This window comes from Pezoporus flaviventris, unplaced genomic scaffold (genome assembly GCF_033815535.1).
Source record: "Pezoporus flaviventris isolate CSIRO_AGI_PZ_B2104156 unplaced genomic scaffold, CSIRO_AGI_Pfla_v1 ptg000020l, whole genome shotgun sequence".
Lineage (NCBI taxonomy): Eukaryota > Metazoa > Chordata > Aves > Psittaciformes > Psittacidae > Pezoporus > Pezoporus flaviventris.
In genome coordinates this window covers 429-20509 of record NW_026892568.1, presented here as the reverse complement: position 1 = coordinate 20509, position 20081 = coordinate 429, and the positions used below count along the sequence as shown (strand labels likewise).

At 68.2% G+C, this 20081-nt stretch overlaps 1 protein-coding gene across 1 annotated transcript; it reads right to left on the bottom strand.

Moving 5' to 3' along the window:
* Positions 1 to 3101: 3101 nt before the first annotated feature.
* BAHCC1 (BAH domain and coiled-coil containing 1) lies at positions 3102 to 17850 on the bottom strand. Its single transcript, XM_061455203.1, has 25 exons — positions 17526 to 17850; positions 16739 to 16861; positions 14618 to 16342; positions 14432 to 14537; positions 14127 to 14335; positions 13882 to 14040; positions 13332 to 13525; positions 12754 to 13111; positions 11945 to 12667; positions 9763 to 9950; positions 9539 to 9675; positions 9257 to 9358; positions 8294 to 8408; positions 7956 to 8199; positions 7650 to 7814; positions 7248 to 7567; positions 6919 to 7026; positions 6563 to 6828; positions 6397 to 6472; positions 6200 to 6308; positions 5999 to 6121; positions 5737 to 5907; positions 4043 to 5187; positions 3467 to 3703; positions 3102 to 3376 (listed from the first exon to the last, which is right to left on the bottom strand). The coding sequence occupies exons 1-25, from the start codon at positions 17848 to 17850 to the stop codon at positions 3170 to 3172; spliced, it is 7635 nt and encodes a 2544-aa protein (XP_061311187.1). The 3' UTR covers positions 3102 to 3169.
* Between the last annotated feature and the right edge of the window lie 2231 nt (positions 17851 to 20081).

Genomic DNA, 20081 nt, shown 5'->3' with positions numbered 1-20081 from the left:
GGGAACAGGCACTGAAGGGGATCGGCACTGCTCTGGTCACCCACAGAGATGGTGAGGAGCGAGGCCGGTGGCACTGTGGGCTGGTCGCTGTCACCCTGGTGTTGGCACGCAATGCTGTGGGCTGGGGTGACCCACGGGGGGACCAAGGCGGGATGAGGCTCATGGGGCCATCTGTGCCCACCAGCTGCCTGTCTGCCCATCCATCCGGACCGCTGTGCACCCATCTGTCCGTCCAGCCCCCCCTGCACCTGTCCTGCCATCCGTGTCCAGCCTTCCCTGCGTCCATCTGTCCGTCCCGCACTGATCTGTCCGGCCTCACTCATCTGTCTGCCCAGCTGCGCATCCCTTCTGCCCTCCATCTGTCCGTCCGCTATCCCTGCACCACTCTGTCCACCCTCCATCCATCCGTCTGTCTGCCCATCTGTCCCTCCCTCTTTGCCCTCCTCCGTCTGTCCTCTGCGCCCCTCTCTCCCATCCCCTTCATCCCTCTCTCCTGTCCCCTCCGCCCCTCTCTCCTCTCCACTCCATCCATCCCTCCACCCCTCTCTCCCCTCCCCTCTCCCATCCCCTCTCACCTCTCCCCTCCGCCCCTCTCTCCCATCCCCTTCCCATCCCCTTCATCCCTCTCTCCCGTCCCCTCCACCCCCTCTCCTGTTCCCTCTCTCCCATCCCCTCCATCCTTCTCTCCCCTCCCCTCTCCCATCCCTCCCTCCCCTCCCTCTCTTCCCTCCCGTCCCCTCTCGTCCCTCTTTCCCATCCCCTCTCTCCCTTCCCCTTCATCCCTCTCTCCTGTCCCCTCCGCCCCTCTCTCCCATCCCCTTCCCATTCCCTTCATCCCTCTCTCCCTTCCCCTCTCTCCACTCCATCCATCCCTCCACCCCTCTCTCCCATCCCCTTCATCCCTCTCTCCCCTCCCCTCTCCCATCCCTCCCTCTCTCCCGTCCCCTCCATCCTTCTCTCCCCTCCACCCCTCTTTCCTGTCCCCTCTCTCCCGTCCCCTCCGTGGCTCGGTGCCGCCGTGTCCCGCAGTGGCCGCCAGGGGGCAGCCCGGCCCCGCCGCTCCGCCCCACGCCCGGAGCTGCCGCGGTCACAGCAGGGAAAGGGTTAAAGGCACCCGGGTGGTGAGAACAAAAGGGCTCCCCGCCAGCCAATGGGCGCCGGGCTCCGCATCCCGACACCCTCTGGTTGGTTGCGGACAGGCCAATGGTGTGCGAGCTCTGCCTGTCCTTCTGTCCCCACGTGGGGTAGGAGCCGTCTGCCCCCCCTTTCCTGCTGCCTGCACCTCCTGCCTGCACCCTCCTCACCCCATTGAGCCCCCTTGAACCTCCCTGCCCCTCCCACCTGCATCCTTCTGCATCCCGCATCCCTCCTACCTGCATCCTTCTGCATCCCGCATCCCTCCTACCTGCATCCTTCTGCATCCCGCATCCCTACCTGCATCCTTCTGCATCCCACATCCCTCCTACTTGCATCCTTCTGCATCCTGCATCCCTACCTGCATCCTTCTGCATGCCGCATCCCTCCTACTTGCATCCTTCTGCATCCTGCATCCCTACCTGCATCCTTCTGCATCCCGCATCCCTCCTACCTGCATCCTTCTGCATCCCGCATCCCTCCTACCTGCATCCTTCTGCATCCCGCATCCCTCCTACTTGCATCCTTCTGCATCCCGCATCCCTACCTGCATCCTTCTGCATCCCGCATCCCTACCTGCATCCTTCTGCATCCCGCATCCCTCCTACCTGCATCCTTCTGCATCCTGCATCCTTCTGCATCCTGCATCCCTCCTACCTGCATCCTTCTGCATCCCGCATCCCTACCTGCATCCTTCTGCATCCCGCATCCCTCCTACCTGAATCCTTCTGCATCCTTCTGCATCCCGCATCCCTCCTACCTGCATCCTTCTGCATCTCGCATCCCTACCTGCATCCTTCTGCATCCCTACCTGCATCCTTCTGCATCCCGCATCCCTCCTACCTGCATCCTACATCCCTACCTGCATCCTTCTGCATCCTGCATCCCTCCTGTACCATCCCTTCCTCCTCCTGCCTGCCTCCTGCCCTCATCGTCCCAGCTTCCTGCAGGCTCCTGCATCCTTCCTCCCTTCCCGCACTGCTCCTGCAGCCCCCTCCTCATGCCTGCATCCCTTCCTCCCTTCCCCTCTCCCTGCCTGCATCTCTGCTTGCCTTCCTTCCCCCTTGCCTGCATCCTCCCGTCTCCTCCTCCATCCTCACCGGGACCCCCAGCACTGGTTTCACCCTCACCCCCTGCCCACCTCCTGCCTGCACTGAGCTGTGGGTACCGGGGGGGGGGGGATGCAGGGCCCACCCCAGGAGGGACACGGAGGCAGAACCAGCACCAGCCACCAACGGTTCATATATTTATTCATAAGCCAAGTTATCAATAAAAAAGTTCCATACTAAAAGGCCTTTACATAGAGTTTGCTGCTCATAAAACCTTTGTGTTTTAACCCTTTTTTTTTTCTTTTTTTTCCTTTTTTTTTCTTCTTTTTTTTTTTACATTGATTTTATTTTTTTTTTTTTTGCCCCATTTTGTGTGTTTTTCATTAGTGTTTACACTGGAAAACCCCCTGTACACATTTACAGCGCGGGGCAGCGGCGGGCAGGGCTCGGCGGGACGAGCCAGCGTCCCCCGGCACCGCGGCCACCCCGCTATTGCACTGGGGCCGGGGGGGGGGCCCCCCACCCATCCACACCCCCCGTCCTGCCGCCACAGCCCCCCCTCCATCAGCGCTGCCCCGCTGGCCTCGTCCCAGCCAGGCTGGGGGATACAGTGCACTGAAACGGAATCACCCCCCCCCAAACCCCATATTATTAATAATTCCATATTTTTTTGTGGGATTTTTTTTGTTGTTGTTGTGTTGGAGTTTTTTGTTTTTCTGTTGCTGTCGGTTTTGTCCGTTTTTCTTTTGTTTTTCCATAAAACTTCCCCGAAGAAATACAATATTTACAAGCAAAATAAATAGAACAACACACCTGATTTCTGCTTTACCTGCTGGCAAACAGTCAGAGGTACTAGGGAAAGTATGGCTTGTAGGGGAGCCCCCCCTGTGACGATGACATCCCCCCTGTGGCCACCCCAGGCTTTGCATAAGTGCCGGGGAGGGGGTGGGGGGGGTGGGAGGGGGGCTGCCCATCGTCCATGGGGGTCAGCAGAGGATGGGCACCCCATCGGCGGTCACCAACCGGCCTGTGGTGGGGTCGTAGGTGCCAGCCAGGTAATAGAGGTCCTGCCGGTCCTGGTACTTCTTGCTTCGGGTCATCTGCTCGTAGTGCTCCCGCCCCACCACTTGGCACTTGTGGGAGATGGTCTGCACGTCGTTCTCGTCCTCGTGGCACGACTGGTACAGGGCGTTCTGCAACGGCACCGCAGCACGGTGTCACCATCCCTGCGCACCCGGTACCCCCGTGCCCGGCCGCCCATCCCGACGCGGCGCAGCCCTCACCTTGCCGTCGCTCTGCCGCTTGCCCAGCTTGGTCTCCTCGGGGTGATAGAACCACTTGACCTTCACCACCATGTTGCTGCCCCAGGACTCCCACATGCTCTCGATGCGGCCGATGTAGGGCAGGTTGGGCCGCCCGGCCGAGAGGAACACGGCGCAGTCCCCGATGCGCAGCGTCTCCTTGCCCCGCACGATGGCCTTGTAGAACAGCTTCCGCGCCTTGCCCTTCATCCCCCGCCGCTGGGGAGGGTGGGGGGGGCAATGGGGAGGGGGTCAGGGGTGGTGCATGGACCCCCCCAAACCCGCATGTACCCGCTCTGACAGCCCACAGGCACCCAGGGCCAGCAGGGTGGGATGCTCTCAGGGCACCCATCCGCTCACAGACACCCAAGTGCCACGGCTGGTGCAGCCCGCACCCTGCACTGAGCACCCCGGCACCGTGCCCAGCGCACCCATCCCACGCATGCACGTCCTTGGTGTTGCATATCCAGGCGCCGTGCCCCATGCACCGTGTTCCATGTACCCTGCCCCATAGCTCTGAGCATCCCCGCCGTGCCTGGCACCAGGCTCCATCCCTACCTGCGTGGGGTTCCCCGACCACCTCCAGAGCTGGCGCGCGGGCAGGAACGCGGAGATCTTTGGCCGGTTTTCCACCGAGGGCAGGCGCTGCCTCCGGGAGAACTCTTTGGCTTTGGAGAAGCTGATGGCCTCCTTGCGCTTGAGCTTGGCCTTGGGGCCGGCGGCGGCGGCCTTGGTGAGGAAGCAGCGCTGCGGCGCGCTGCCCTTGGAGCGCAGGGCCTCCGGCTGCGCCAGCAGCGCCGGCACCGGGTGCGAGAGGCAGGTCTGGAGCAGCAGCGTGGAGTCCTCGTCCTCGGAGCTGTAAGAGGAATCCTCGTTGTCCGAGGAGCAGAGGCTGGAGGTGGAGATGGAGCCGGAGCTGGAGGAGGTGGAGGAGCCCGAGGACGAGGAGGACACCGAGAGGCGCGTCATGAAGCGCGAGGGCACCTCGGCGCCCAGCCCGCCCGGCTCCTCGTCCTCGTCCATGTCCGAGTAGGAGCTGTGGCAGTCGCTGTCGCAGTTCAGGGCGAACTCTGCCTGCCCCGAGTACTTCCGCAGCGCCAGCCCCACGGGCAGCGGGTGCACGGGCGCGCGCCCCTTCCGATCCTTGGCGCCCAGCGCCGCGTGGCCGTAGCCGTGGCTGGAGAGCGGCCGCTCCAGCTTGGCCCCGAAGTCCTTGTCCGCCAGCAGCAGCGCTTTGCAGGTCTTGTTCTTGGGGGACGTCACCCCCTCGTGGTCCAGCTTCACCAGGTACTCGCTGCCGCCCTTCCTCCGGCTGCTTTTGCCCATCTCCGCCTCCAGCCGCTCGGCTTTCTTGGAGCGCAGCAGTTTCTGTGCCGCCGGCAGCACCAGCCCGGCGCCGGCGCCGAAGGACGCGTAAGAGCTGGCGATGCGGCTGAAGGAGTCGGCGCCGAAGCCGTTGCCGAAGACGGGGGCCGCGAGGTGGTGGTGGTGGTGCACCGGGAACAGGGCCTCCTTGGCACGCAGCTTCTTGGCACTGCCGTTGACCTGGAAGAGGTTCTGCAGCACGGCCGAGCCTTTGCTCGCCGCCTTCCTCTTCGTCTGCGCCACGGCCGACCAGCTGAGCAGCGGCGCGCCGCGCCGGCACAGGAACGGGTCCCCCAGCACCGGCGCCTTGCTGCCCGACAGCACCTCCATGGCTTTGCCTGGGGGGAGATGGGGGTCAGAAGGGGCTGGGGCACGTGAGGGAGAGCAGATGGACGGGCACAGGGCTGTCCCATGTCCCTGCATGTTCTTCCCTGTGGCCTTACATCCATTCCCCATCACCGCAGGGCCCTGCGCCACTCTCTTCTCCATCCCAGCCCCACATCCGTCCCTGCATCCTGTCCTACTCAGCTGCCCATCCTATGCACCCAGTCTTTTCCTTCATCTCCTCTCTGTCTGCATTGCTGCCTCCTATCCTCCCCCATGCCAGCATCTTTCCTTGCATTCCAGCTTCCTTCTCTTCAACCTGCCTCTCAGCATCCTTCCCCGCATCCCAGTATCCTGCCATAACCCTCTCCCAAACCCCTGCACCCCGTCCTTCCCTGCATCCCCTCTCCCTGCCTGCTCCCATCTCCTATTCTTGCCCATGCCTGCATCCCAGCATCCTTCCCTGCATCCCACCGCCACCCCTCACACCGCGCTGCCGGTGCCGCCTCCCTCACCGCCCCCGGTAAGGGGCTCCATGGTGGCAGCCCCCCCCCGTCCCCTACCACTTTTCTCCTTGCCAGCCCCCTTCTTGCCCGAGCTTTTGGGGATCTCGGGGCCGTCGTGGCTGGGGCAGAGGCCGGGGGGGAGCTCGCTGGGGGCGGCCACGTTGCTGCACGACCGCTTCGTCCTGCGGCACGAGCTGGACACCAGCAGTGCCGGGGACGGCTCCGTGCCTGGGGGGCAGAGCCGGGGGTCAGAGCCAGCCCCACTGCACCCCCTGCCCATAATCCCCCCCCGCCGGCCCGCAGCCCCCAGCCCACTCACACTGGATCTTGAAGTCGGGGGGCAGCAGGCGGATGTTGGACACCGCGATGTGCCCCGTGTCCCCATCGTCGAACTCCACCATCACCGCCTCGGGGTCGTCCTCCTCCTCATCACTGGATGAACCTGGAGCACGGGGGGCTGTGGGATGGGGCCCTGCTCCCCGACAGCCCCCCCCCCCCCCAGCATCCACCCGCTCCTCACCTCGCACCACGTTCCCTGGGTACAGGCACCGGGATTTCTGGCTCCAGTAGGCGCAGACGCGGGTGCCCGGGGGGAGGCTGCGGCGCGACTGCGGCCTCACATCGAGGACCTGCGGGGAACCGGGTGTTGGGCTCCATGGGGGGCACTGAGCACGGGACCCCCCCAGTACCCCCCCCGGGACCCCCATCCCCGCTCACCGCCTCCTGCAGCAGCTGCTCCTGCGAGTAGATGCGCTGCCGGTTGCCGCGCTCGCCCTCGATGATGATGCTGTAGCTGGGGAGGGGGCACACAGAGGGGCTCAGCACCCGCACCCCCTCTGTGCCGGGACACCCCCCCACCCGCGGCAGGCTCCCCCCCACTCACATGTCGGGGGGCTGGATGGTGCGGACGCTGCCGGCGTAGAGCAGGCTGTCCTCCTTGGGGATGAGGATGTGCAGCCCGTCCCGCAGGTCCTCCTTCTGGATGGCGCAGGCGTGGGGCAGGGGCGAGCAGCGGCCCCCCCGCGCCCCCCCGGCCAGGCAGCCCCCGGCATCCTCCTCCTCCTCCGAGAAGCTGCTGTTGTCATCGAAGTCGAAGTCGTCCTCCACGGTGAAGCTCTCCAGCAGCTTGCTGACCGCCCGGCCCTTGCACTGCGGGACACCGAGCTCAGGGGGGGCTTGGGGGTACAGGGCAAGGGGGGAGTCGTGTTGGGGTAGGGGGGTCCAGCTCCTGCCCCTCACCTGCTTGGTGGCCACTTTGCTCTTCACCTTGGCCAGCTTCTTGCCCTTGCTCAGGATGGTCTTGGCGCTCCGGGGGGAGAGGGCCAGTGAGAGTGCCCCGTTCTTCCGCTGTGGGGAAGGGGGGGGTCAGAGCGGGACGATGGGGCCCCCATAGAGACCTTTGGTGCCCAACAGTGCCTCCCACACACCCCAGTCCCTGCTCCCCATCCCTCTGCACCCCATAAACCCACAAGGGGCCCATCAGTGCTCCCAACCCCAGCCCATGCATTGGTGCCCCCCCCAGCCTCAGCACCCATCCCTCTGCACCCCATGGTACCCCCCACACTCACCCTCAGGGCCGACTGCAGCACCTTGCTCTTGCGCGTGGCCTTCTTCAGCCTCTCGCTGGCCAAACGAGCCCCCTCGTCCCTCGCCCCATAGTGCCGGGGGTCAGCGCTGGCAAAGATGCTGCCGGCGGCGGCAGCGGCGCTGGAGCCGCTGGGGGCCGGTGCCCGGAGGCTCTCCTTGGGCTTGGCCTTCAGCTTCTTCTTGCCGCCCTCCTCACCCGCCTTCCGCCGCGCCGGCACCTTCTCCAGCTTCCCCGTGCCCGGCTTCACCGGCCGCCGCTTGATCTTCACCTCGCCCTCGGGGCTGCCGAGGCGGCACGGCCCTGGGGGGGGGACACCGGGGTCAGGGTACCCCATGGCTGCCCACCCAGGCCCCGCTCCCCACGTTCCGCTGCATCCCGTTACCTAGCAGGCCCTGCCTTTCCTTCTTCTTCTTGGCCTTTTCGTTGGCCTCCATCTTCACCACGGAAGAAGGGGAAGGTCCGAGCACGGCCATGGGCACCGAGGGCGGCAGGGACAAGCCTGGCTCGTCGTCACCATCCTCGCTGTCTGTGTCCTCGTCGTGCTCGTCTGCAAGAGGAGGGGACGGCAATGAGGGACCCCGTGCACCCAGGGATGCAGCACCCCCCGTGCCCAGGGAGATGCTGCTTGGACCCCAGACGCTTGCAGCTGGATGCGTCCCAGGTACCCCCATCCTGGTGCCATCCTTACCTTTGAACGCCACCGGCTGCCGGGGGTCGGGGTCCTGCGGTTGGTACTTGGTGGCTTTGGAGCTCTTGGGCCGCGACAGCTTCTTCTGGATGCGGCCGCCGGGGTTGGGGTCTTTCCTGCGGAAGGGGCTGATGCCGGCGGGCAGCCCCTTGCTCTTCACCTTCTGCTTCAGCTGCGACACCTTGTGAGCCACCTTGCAGGCCAGCTTGCCCTGCGAGCCGCTCTTCTTGCACCGCACCTTCTCCTGCGGGGCACGGGGAGGTTGGGATGGGGCTGGCACACACCCCCCCCACCCCGAGCACCGGGATGGGGGTCACTGGTGGTGGGGCCGGACTCACCGGGGAGCCCTTGATGCTGCCGAAGGCGGCCTCGGACAGTTTGCTCCGCTTCTTTTTGGGCTCGGGGTCCACCCGCAGCTCGGCGCACAGCAGGGACAGGCTGCTCTTCACTGCCCTGCGGGGGAGCGCGCCGTGGGCACGGTGCCTGCGGGACCCCCAGAGGGATCCCTGTACCCCCGAATGGGTCCTGCATCCCCCACATGGATCCTGCACCTCCTGTATGGATCCTGCATCCCTGGCTGGAGCTGCACCCCGCAGACAGATCCCGCGCCCCTGGAGAGCTCGGGTACCCCCGAGTGCATCCTGCACCCCTCATCTGCATCCTGCACCCATAGCAGCATCCTGCACCCCCCCATCCACCACGATCCACCAGCTCCCCCCCTTCCTCTCCCCCCCCCCCCATAACCTTCACTCTCTCACTAATGTTTTGTGACATAAAACCTCAAGATTAATTTTTTTCTTCCCCTTTCCCTTCCGTCTTAATTGAAGGGCCCATTTAGCACAGATTTAACTGTTATTAGGGCCGGGGGGGCCGGGGGCCGCGCGCACACGCGCGCTCCGAGCGTGTTTGGACTCGCTCGGAGGATTTATGCAAATGGGCCTGTCGGGAGAGGCAATTTGTAGTGGAGAAGGACAATTATACAGGGCCCGGGAGTGGGGAAACGGCTGCGCCGGGCGGCTAATGGGTAATAATAAAGCGCCGGCAGCGATGAACGCCGCTGCAGCGTGACCAATGGCTTTATACGGCACAGATAAAGAGGCTTTTATGCAACGCTGCTCCCGTGGTCGGCGGTGGGGAGCAGGGGGGGGGATACACGGTGCTGCCACCCAACCGAGCCCCACACCATGGGGGTGACGGGGGGGGGGATGCGATGGGGCAACGGGGCGGCCGGACCCCCCCGTCTCCATCCCCACCGGGCGGTGCTGGCCCATCCCCGGGGGCACGCGGTGCCGGTCACTCACTTGACCTTGCGGCTCTCGGCCCTGCCCAGCGCGCTGGAGTGCTTGCGCTTCCTCGGCCGCCCCGGCCCGCGCCGTGCGGGGCTCCGCGAGCTCTCATCACGCCTGCAGCCGCGGCAAGAGCAAGGGCAGCCTGAAGCCACGCGGCAGCCGCAGCCCCTGCGCAGAGCCCGGCTGAGCACGGGCCCAAACTCATCGCACCGGTGGTCGGCACTTGGGCTTCCCGGGGATGCCTCCCCCCACCACCACCCCTGCCCGGGCACGGGGACGGGGACCGGGACGTACTCGTGGTCATGGCGCCTCTGCAGCTTCACCAGCTCCCGCTGCTTCTCCTTGTAGCGGCGCTGGAGCTCCGCCAGCCGCATCCGCACCTCCACCTCCTGCGTGTTGAGCTGCTCGATGGCCGCCTTCAGCGGGCAGACCTGGGGGTGACGGACGGGGTGGGCGGCTCGCAGCCAGCCGCGGGGCGCAGGCCGGGCGCAGCTCACCCCGCATCCACAGACACTCACGGCCTTGGCTTTGGGCGTCCACGTGTACTTGCGGCGGGGGATGCGGGCGCGGGGCGGCGGCGAGGCGGGCAGGGGGCTCAGCGCCGGGGGGCTGCCCTCCCGGCTTGCGGCTGCCTCCACCAGCGACCAGGCGGCCGCCACCGTGGCCAGGTTCTGCAGGTTGAAGGCCAGCAGGTCCTCGTCCTCCCCTGTGGGCACGGGAGGTCAGTGGGGCAGGTGCAGGATGTGCCCCAGGCTCCATACACTGCCCCACACGAGCTCCTGTGCAACCCATGCATGCCATGGTGGCAGTGGGACCACTACCAGGATGAGAAGGGGTGTCTATGGGGCAGGGGGTGCTATGGGGTGCCCCAGGGTGGCACTGGGGTCATGCAGGGAATACTACTGGGGTCATACAGGGGATGGCACTGAGCACAGGGGTGGCACTGGAGACATGCATGGGGTGGCACTGAGGTCATACAGGGAGTAGTACTAGGATCATGCAGGGGATGGCACTGAGCACAGGGGTGGCACTGGAGACATGCATGGGGTGGCACTGAGGTCATACAGGGAGTAGTACTAGGGTCATACAGGGGATGGCACTGAGCACAGGGGTGGCACTGGAGACATGCATGGGGTGGCACTGGGGTCATACAGGGAGTAGTACTAGGGTCATACAGGGGATGGCACTGAGCACAGGGGTGGCACTGGGGTCATACAGGGGATGGCACTGGAGACATGCAGGGGATGGCACTGGAGACATGCAGGGGGTGGCACTGGGGTCATGCAGGGGGTGGCACCGGGGTCACATTCGGCACACAGCTGGTGCTGCATGCGCGGCACAGCAGCCATGGGGGGGGGCCGGGTGCGTGGCAGTGGCCAGCGATGAACTCATCGCGGAGCAGAGCCAAGGCCGGGGCTGGGAGGGACGCGGTGACGCACCCATCCGGCCCCATGCGCGACGGGGAGCGGGGCCCCACGGCCACCCCCGGCCCTGTGCGGCACCGAGCGCACGGGGCCCCGCCAACACCCGCCCGCGGCAGCGCTGGGGATGCGCCAGGACCGAGGCGGCCTTCCCTGCCGGGGCCCCCGGGATTCCCTGGGGAAGCCGAGCCGGGAGGGAATCCCAGCGCCTGCCTGGAGCCAGCGCTGGAGCCGAGCCCCGAGCTGCGAGCAGGGCTTGGACAGGGCACAGCTCTGCATGCATGTAACTGCATGGGCACCACTCTGCACGCATGGAACCGCGTGGGCACAGCTCTGCACGCATGGAACCGCATGGGCACCGCTCTGCACGCATGGAACCGCACGGGCACCACTCTGCACGCATGGAACCGCACGGGCACCGCTCTGCACGCATGGAACCGCATGGGCACCGCTCTGCACGCATGTAACCACATGGGCACCGCTCTGCACGCATGTAACTGCACGGGCACCGCTCTGCACGCATGTAACCGCATGGGCATCACTCTGCACGCATGGAACCGCACGGGCACCATTCTGCACGCATGGAACCTCACGGGCATCACTCTGCACGCATGGAACCACATGGGCACAGCTCTGCACACATGTAACCGCATGGGCACCGCTCTGCATGCATGGAACCGCATAGGAACCGCTCTGCACGCGTGTAACCGCATGGGCACCGCTCTGCATGCATGTAACTGCATGGGCACTGTTCTGCACGCATGTAACCGCATAGGAACTGCTCTGCACGCATGTAACTGCATGGGCACCGCTCTGCACGCATGTAACTGCATGGGCACCGCTCTGCACGCGTGTAACCGCATGGGCACTGCTCTGCACACATGTAACCACATAAAAACCACTCTGCATGCATGTAACCGCATGGGCACCGCTCTGCATGCATGTAACTGCATGGGCACCGCTCTGCATGCACGTAACCACATAGGAACCGCTCTGCATGCATGTAACCGCATGGGCACTGCACACATGCAGCCCCTTCATGTCCATGCAGCCAAATATGCGTTCAGACACTCTATCAGTGCACAACACAGACCTGCACAGCCCTGCTTGTGCAAGAGCAGCCGTGTGCTTGCCAACGCTGCACAGCCCCTCCACTGCACACGCACAGCACAATCCTGTGCCCTGCATGCAGCAGGCAGGGGGACCAAGGCCGTGCAACTGCAGGACAGGGGTGCTAGAGGTGGAAGTCCCAGGGAGGGGGGCACCGGCCACCACTCACCTTCCAGCGCCAGGTCGCAGCGGCGCCGGCGCAGCTCCAGGTCTGCGAGCTCGCTGAGCAGGGCGATGCCGGGGATCCCTGATGCGCAAGGGGCGGGCGATGGGGGCGCCGGGGGGGGCTCCGCGGGTGATCCCAGCGCCGGCAACTCCCCCAGGTCGATGCCAGCGGCGATCAGCGCCTCCAGCCCGCCCGGGCAGCCCTGCCTCCCGCCGGGGCTGTCCCCATCCTCCTCATCGCAGCTGTCCTCGGGCTCGGAGCCATCGCTGCCACCCTCCTCCTCTTCATCCTCCTCCTCTTCCTCCTCGGCAGCGGGGGGCAATGGGGAGGCTGCGGCCGCAGGCGCCGGGCGCTGCTGCTCGGGCAGGCTCTGCTCCGGTGCTCCCTGCGCTGCCTCCCGGCGCGCCCCGAAGGGAACCGGGGCCCGCTCCTCGGTGCCCGCCGGCGCCGCCGGGGCCCGCTCCCCGCAGAGGGGTCCCGGTGCCAGCAGGAGGTGGTGCCGGTGCAGCAGAGCCCCGGGACCCTCGGCCATGGCCCCCCCGGCCGGCGGCTCCCGCGGGGGTCCCGGCTCCCGCAGCGCCTCCGCAGCGGGGCTGAAGGTCCGGGACTGCTCGGGCTCTGCCGGCGGGGACCCGGCGTGCATCGTGTCGGGATCGGCCGGCTCGGCAGAGTGCGCCTCCGAGAAGCCCATGGCGGCCGCGGGGTAGCTGTATCCGGGGGGCAGGTCTGCGGGAAGCGGGTGATGCTCAGGGGGGAGCCCCTCAACGGGGCTCCATCGCCCACCCTCCTCCTCATCGCTGCCGCGGTCCTACCTGGCTCCAGGGACTTGGGGTAGTCGCGGGGCGGTTGCCCCTCTCCGCGCTTGTCCTCGCCGTCGCTGCCCTTGCTCTGGACGGGCAGGGGGCTGTCGGCCGGGGAGCGCGGGGCCACGGCGGAGCTGGCGGCGGGGCAGACGGGTAAAGTGCAGGGGGCCGTGGGCAGGGTCACGGGGCACTTGGCCGGGTGCCGCAGGGCCGGGGAGTGGCAGCAAGGGGACAGCTTGGGGGGCCCGGGCGCCGCCGAAGACAGGCCCTTGGCCGGGGGGTTTAAGGCAACTGCTTTGTGGGAGGGCTTGAGGGGCTTCTCGGGACCCCCGTCCTCCAGCTCCAGGGGCTGCTCCTCCGGCTTCCGCTGCGGGAGACACCGAGGTCAGCACACGCCGGACCCACCACCAGCCCTGCCCCGCATCCCTGCATCCCTGAGCCCTGCCCAGCACCACACAGCCCACATCCCCTGCCCCACTGCCTGGCCGCAGCATCCCCATCCCTGCCCCACATCTCTCACAGCAGCATCTCCCACATCCCCACCCCGTATCCCAGCCCCCCTCCAGCCCCACAGCCGCTGCGGGTACCTGTCCGTGCGCCTGGCGCTGGATCTCGAGGGCCTGCGCCGCGCGCTGCTGCTGCTGCAGGGCGTAGAGCTCCTGCTGGCGCAGGAACTGCGAGCGCGGGTACACGGGCAGCTGCCCCGTGTGCTGCAGGTGGGCACTGGGGCCCCGGCCCGGGTACATCGGGGGCCACAGCGATGCCTGGTCCATCACGTCGGCTGCCGGTGGGGAAGGGGGTCAACCGGGGACCAGCATCAGGGTCACCCCGCAGACCCCAGCCGTGTCCCCCTTCGCCCAGCTGTGCATCGCCAGCATCACCCACAGGGACCCATCTCCCACCCCTGCATGACCAGCAGCACCCATGGGGACCCCATCTTCCACCTTAGCACACCCAAAAGCACCCAAAGGACCCATATCCCAATCCTTCCCCCCCCAAAAAGAACCCACAGGGACCCATTTCCCACCCTGCTGCCCCAAAAGCACCTCTGGGGACTCCACCTTCTCCCCAGCCCTATTACAACCCCCGTAGCAGTAACCCCCAGCACAAGGTAGGGGTGCCCGGTGCCAGCCTCACCCAGCGTGTGTGGGGTGCCATGGGCGGGGGGCTCGGTGGGCAGGATGACGAGCTGTGCAGGGGGGTCCTGGGACAGGGGGAACACGGGCTGCATGGTGCTGGGCATGGAGGCGGGGAAGGCGGGTGGCAGGTTCTGGTGCAGCGCGGGGTGCCCGATGCCTGCGGGGCCATGGAGGAGCCGTGAGCACCGGCGGGGGTCAGCACCCACCCAGCCCCGCTCCCCTCCGTTTGCCACCAGCACTGACCATAGGAGTGGCCCCCCATCCAGATGGAGGGGCTGCGGGTGCGGGGCAGCCAGTGCGTGTGTGCAGGGTGCGCATGGGCAGCAGGGTCCCCCCCGAGCTGCCCCGCTGGCAGTGAGGACCCCCCAGCGATCATCAGGTGTGGGGTCAGCTCCCCGGGACACCCCCCCGACGGGTGCATCCGGGCGAACTCCACCAGCTCCTTGTTGTCCCTGCGGGAAGAGCGGGAACAGGGCGGGTGGCGGCACCGTGCACCATGGGGCACCCCCCGCAATGGGGTTCCCATATCCCTCCCCTATGGCACTTACTGGAGGAGCAGCTCCCGCGCCGGCAGCCCCAGGCGCTCCTCGCAGAGCCGGCCCCGCTCCTCCTCTGCCTCCAGGTCGATGAGGTGCATGGGCCGCGCGGTGCCCGCTGCGCCGGGACAGGACGATGGCATCAGCGCGGCACGGCCAAGCCCATCACCATCCCCGTGCCCCTGACCCGGGTCCTACCTTTGATGCCAGCGGCCGCCCGACCCTGCCGCCCGGCGCCGCCGCCGCCGCCGCCATAGGAGGGCTCCGGCCGCCCCAGGGTGTCCTTCTGCCGCGCCACGGCCACGGCGATGCCCACGGGCGGCTGCCGCACCTCGCCCTCGCCGGGGGCCAGCGCGTCGTGCTCCCGGCCGCGGGCACAGTCGGGACGCTCCAGCTCCGGCTGCCCCTTCCCCGGAGGGAATTTGGCGTCCTGGTGGGCGCAGCTGCCCTTGACGCCCGCCAGCCCCACGAAGGGGGGGCCCTTCTGCCCCCCCAGCAGCGCCTGGTTGCTGTATTTCAGCAGGTTCTTCATGGCCGAGACCTCGTCCGGAGCCGTCGGCACCTCCTGGCCCAGCACCGGCCCCTGAGTCATCAACGCAGCCTGCTGCAGACTCGTGCCGAAGGGGTCCAGGTACGGCCCCTTCCGCTCCTCCGCCACGCTCAGGGAGGGCCCCTGGCCCTGCACGCCCCAGGGGGGCAGCGGGGGGCCCCCATAGCCCAGGGCGCTCAGCTCCAGGGGCTTGCGCTTGCCCTCGGGGCCGCCGGCGGCCGCCTCGGCCTCGGGGTGCTGCTGGTGCCGGATCCGCGCCACCTTCTGGGGTGCCGGCACGGGGCCGGGGTCTTTGGGGGGGCCCTTCTCTAAAGTGCAGCAGGAGGGGCCGACGCGGACGCCCAGCGGGTCGGGGCGGGCGGCGCGGGAGCAGTCGGGTGCCGGCGGCACCTCGAAGTAGCCCTTCTCCAGAGCACCCTTGGGTGCTCCCCGGCCGCCGAAGGGGGGCCCCTCAGCGGCGCCCCCTCCCAGGTACTCCAGCCCCTTCAGCCGGGCGCCAGGACCCCCCCACTCCATCCTCCGCTCCGCCGGCCCCTCCGCCTTCAGCGGGTGGTGGAAGGGGCCGCCGTAAGCAGCCGCGGGCTCGGTCCCCACCTCCCCGTGCCGCTCCTTGCCCTCGGCACGCTCCATCCCGCCGGCTTCCGCCGAGACCTGGAAGGAGCGGCTCTTGTCCGTGAGGTGCCCCACCGAGGGCACCAGCGTGGCCCCGCTCAGCTTCAGCTCCCGCCCCGCCGGCTCCGGCAGCGGGCACAGCACCTCGGCACCGGCGTGGAGCTGCAGGCACGGGAAGGAGCCGGCGGCGGGGCCGAGCGCGGCCGGGGCCGTGGGCACCGCGTAGGACACGGCGTGGTGCAGCATCTGCCGCCGCTCCACGCACTCCCCGTAGGGCTGCGGCACCTCGGCGGTGCCCGGCTCCCGCTCGCCCCGGCACGGCTCCTTGGCGCTGCAGCGGCCGGCGCGGGGCATGGCGCTGCCGGCACAGCTGGGCAGCACCGCGCGGCCGGCATCGCCCTCCAGCCCCTTGGCACCCAGCAGGCAGGACGCGAGGTGCTTGGGGCGGCCGTCGCCAGCCCCCCGCGCGGGCAGCCCCTCTTTGCAGTGCCCGTCCGGCGGCACCGACAGCACCGCCTTGTGCCGCTGCTCCTTGGGGTCCTCCTCGGGCGGCCGCTCCTTGGGGTCCCCCTTGGCCACCTTGTCCTTGCCCGCCAGGAAGCGGTCATAGTCCTTGGGGGTCTTGGGCAGGGCTCCGGCGTCCCGCTCCCGGCTGCAGGAGCCGGCGGGGGGCCCGGGGGCAGCGCGGGCGATGCCGGGGAAGCCGTGGCCGGTGGGCAGCAGGGCGGGCTGTGCGGGCAGGTTGCGCAGGTAGAAGTTATCTGGAGGGGATGGCACGGGGTGAGCCCCTCACCGAGCAGCGCCCGTGCCCCCGCGGCCGTGCCAGCGCCGGCTCCCCGCTGCCACGGGGAGGAGCACGGGGGAAGGCACGGCCTCATTAGCTCCGTTTCCCACCCAAACAATGTTCCCTATTAAACACCCGCCACAATATTGTGAAAAGCCGGAGCGGCGCTGGGACGGGTGCCCAGCACCCTGCGCCCGCCGGCCCCGCGGCTCCCCGGGGACCCGGCACCACCACTGCGCTCCCCAGCCCCGCACGGTGGCCTCTGCGCCGGCCCCTGCCGCACCGGGGACGTGTTCGCCCATGGGGGGAGCCCCCCAGCCAGCCCCAGAGGTTGCGGCTGCCCCATGCACCGCGCTGGGCCCCCGGTACCTGCCTTTCTGGCTCTCGTAGAAGCGGTGCTGGCCGTAGAGGACGTTGCTGTTGCCGTGGTGGTCCAAATGGCTCATGGGCAGGAAGGTGGAGGCCAGGCTCCCGGAGAAGCGGGGGTACCCTGGGGCTGGGGGTGAGGGCAGCGGTCAGGGCACGCACACGGCCCCCATGGCATCACCACGCACAGCACCACGGCCAGAAAGGATCTCCTGGAGCCTGTGATCTCCATCCCAGGGATCCCCCCCTCACCGCAGGGCTGAGCCCCCCCCCAGCCCCTGTCAGCAGCTCACGTCCTGCAGCACCCGGCGCGGCTGCAGGCCGGTTCCCGGCCGCGCTCGGGCTGTCCATCACCGGCGGCCGCTGCCGGAGCCGCGCGCGCTGCCCGGACCCCCCCGCGCACCCCCCCGGCTCGCCGGGAGCCAGCTGGCAGCCGGTCAAACTACCAGCCGGGCCGGCTGCCAGGGCCCAGCGCCAGCATCACGTCCCGCTCCTTAACTCCATCGGGGCTCGCTCCGGACGCTCAGGTGGGGAGGGGGACACTGGTGTGGCCGTGGGGCAGCACCGGGACAACGGAGTCCCCACCCCGGGGGGGGGTGTGTGTGTAACCAGGGCTGCCCTTATGGGGTACCCCCAGTGTTCTGCACGGGGACCCCCATGCGGGAGGGGAGCGCAGCCCTTGCTCATCACCAGTGACACGAGCTGGCCCGGCCTCAGCGGCGGAGCAGGGTGAGCGTGGGGACTCCCTGCTGGGACACTGTGCCCCCCCCACCCCGGGGTGCGGCTCCACTCACCTTCATGGGAGTGCGAGAACCAGATCTGGGAGGTGCCAGAGTGGGGCCCGCAGAAGGCCGGCTCCGGGGGGGACGCGGCGGGGCCGCCGGGGTGGCCGGGCCCCCCCGAGCCCAGGCTGCTGCTCAGGAAGCCCCCCATGAAGGACGAGGCGGGAGCGTTCCCCATCAGGCCGCTGCCGGCTGCGGTGGGAGAGGACAGAGTCAGGGAGGGCTGCCCGTGGTCACACACCCCCCCCGCCACGCTCCCATGGGCACGCACACGCGTGTGCACACGCCTGCTGCACGGCTGTGCACAGCCCTCGCTGCACGTGCACGCGTGTCCCATCCGTGAGCAAACCCTCGTGCGCACACACCCCTCACGTCCCTCGTGCACCAGAGCGTGTGAGGCACAAGGGGCACCGGTGCCCTGACCCTGTGTGCGCGCCCACGGCACACACATGTGCTGGCACAAGGGAGGCTCTGCACACGCGTGTGCTCCCCATGCTCAGCATCCATTGGCAGCTCTGAGCAGCTGCAGGACACCGGTGCCAGGACCTCAGCAGAGCCCTGGCTGTGCCATGCCGTGCTACGCGGTGCCAGGTTGAGCTGGGCCATCCCACTGCCAGCACCGGCATCCCAACGCCAGTGCCCCGGTGGCAGGAAGGATGGGGACACAGGAACATCGTCCCATGACCGGGGCAGCAGCTTCCGGGGCTGGGTCACGGCAGAGGGGACAAAGCCCCACGTGTGCACACATGTGCAGGCGTGTGGGGGGGACCCGGCCGGCATGGGGAGCGCAGGGCAGGGGCGCAGCCCCCACCCTGACCCCTGGCGGCCTCACCCGCAGCCTGGGGGGCCCCCGGCACCCCCCGGGGAGGCCCCGTCCTGCGCTCCCCATCCCGCTCCGCATCCCGGCCAAGCCGTGAGGTCATGGTGGAAACATGGGAGCCGGTGGCCAGCGGCCGGGGGGGAGCTGGGGCGGGGGGGGGGCCCGGCCACCCCTCACCGCCTGAACCTGCTCTCCACATCCATGTGTGCCAGCACGGGCTGGCGGGGCCATGGCCACTCGGCCCCTGCCCGGCACGGCTCGGCACGGCGCGGTGCGGAGCTGCCCGGGCTGGCCGGCCGCCCGGCCGGGGCAGGAAGCGATGCTTTGCTCTCTAAGCCGGCCCACGCTCCCCAGCTAATCCCTCCGGGATGCCTCTGGGATGAGTGTCGGGATGTGGTTTCAGGCAGCTCGCTCCTTCCTACGCCGGCCGGGGACCGGGATGGGGCAGGGGCGCGTGGGCACGGCTGAACCTGGGAACCGGCACCCCCAGCTCTGCACACACACACCCCGGGCTGGCTGGGCACATCCCGCTGTGCCAATGCGTCCCAAAGGAGCCGTGCCCAGAGCTGCCCACTGTGGTGGTGCCGCGAGCCCCGGCGCGGGGTGTGGAGCCGGCAGCGTGCCGGGCGGCTGTGCCGGGCAGGAAGCCGAGGTTTTCCAGAACGAGCCTTTTCTGGAAGCTGTGAAACAGGCTGTAAAAGAATCACACCCCCTCCGTTCCCGCTGCTCCGATGGCGGCGGGGCCTGGCTGGCGCGATGCATCCCGGCGGGAATGGCGGGGCCACGGCCGCCGCTCCCCACGGCTCCCACCCGCTGACTCACAGCCACTGGCACGGATGCATCCCCCGGTGCGCGCCGGCCGTGCCATTCCCACCCACCGCTTGGCACGGCTCGGCACGGGGCAGGACGCAGCCCCCTGCTCCGACCCTTGCCAGCGAGGACAAGGAAGGGTCCCTGACACCATGCACGGCTCAGGTCACCAGTGCAGGACGAGGCTGCGCCGCGGTGGGGCCGGCGCCATGGGGCCGGCTGCCAGCACCGTGCAGATGGACTGTGGGGTCCCACCCTGACCCCCCGGCACCGGCACCGTCAGCCTGGGAATTCCCTGGCCGGGCTCCCCCATGGCCAGTGCTGTGAGTCAGCCCCACCAGCACCGCCGTCTGCTCCCCGCTCTGCACCGCCACAGCCGGCAACAAAACCGCCCTCACTGCGTGCCAGCACCGAGGGACGGCTGGGCCACAGCCGTGGCCACAGCCATGGGGCTCCGGTGGGGTTTTGGGGGCCATATGGACCAGGGTGGAAACCCCGGCAGCTCTGGCACAGCCACAGCCATGCCACACTGCCCCGAGCAGGGAAACTGAGGCAGGGGAAAGGGGTGGGGATGCGCTGATGAGTTCTGGGGCTGTTGGCACCCAGGACCCCCCAAATGGGGCTGGGGGGGAGGCAGCAGCTGGAGGAAAGGGTTAATAACAGGGATGCGAAGGCTCTTCCCCCACAGCACCAAACCGCAACCGGGGGGTCTGGGGGGGGGTTCACCTTGGCCTCACATCCACCGCGGGTCACACGTGTGACAAACGCGCCCGGTCTCAGCACAACCGCACCGACAGCACCGGGGGGGGTGCGGGATGGGAATGGGGGGATTAGGGGGGGACAACAAGGGGTGATCCCCACCCCAAGGTGCTCCTCACCCCCGCGCATAGATGGGAATGTGCCAGAAGACGGAAAGTTTCCCAGGCCAGCAAGTGGGG

What these genes read in the sequence shown, in the direction of transcription:
- BAHCC1 (XM_061455203.1), bottom strand. Translation starts at nt 17,850, where the DNA reads ATGGGACACGCGTGCACGTGCAGCGAGGGCTGTGCACAGCCGTGCAGC. An exon ending in CAGAGGCGCCATGACCACGA is followed by an intron (nt 9,359 to 9,538) that starts GTACGTCCCGGT and finishes CCGCGGCTGCAG; the next exon opens with GCGTGATGAGAGCTCGCGGA. An exon ending in GGAAAGGCAGGGCCTGCTAG is followed by an intron (nt 7,568 to 7,649) that starts GTAACGGGATGC and finishes TCCCCCCCCCAG; the next exon opens with GGCCGTGCCGCCTCGGCAGC.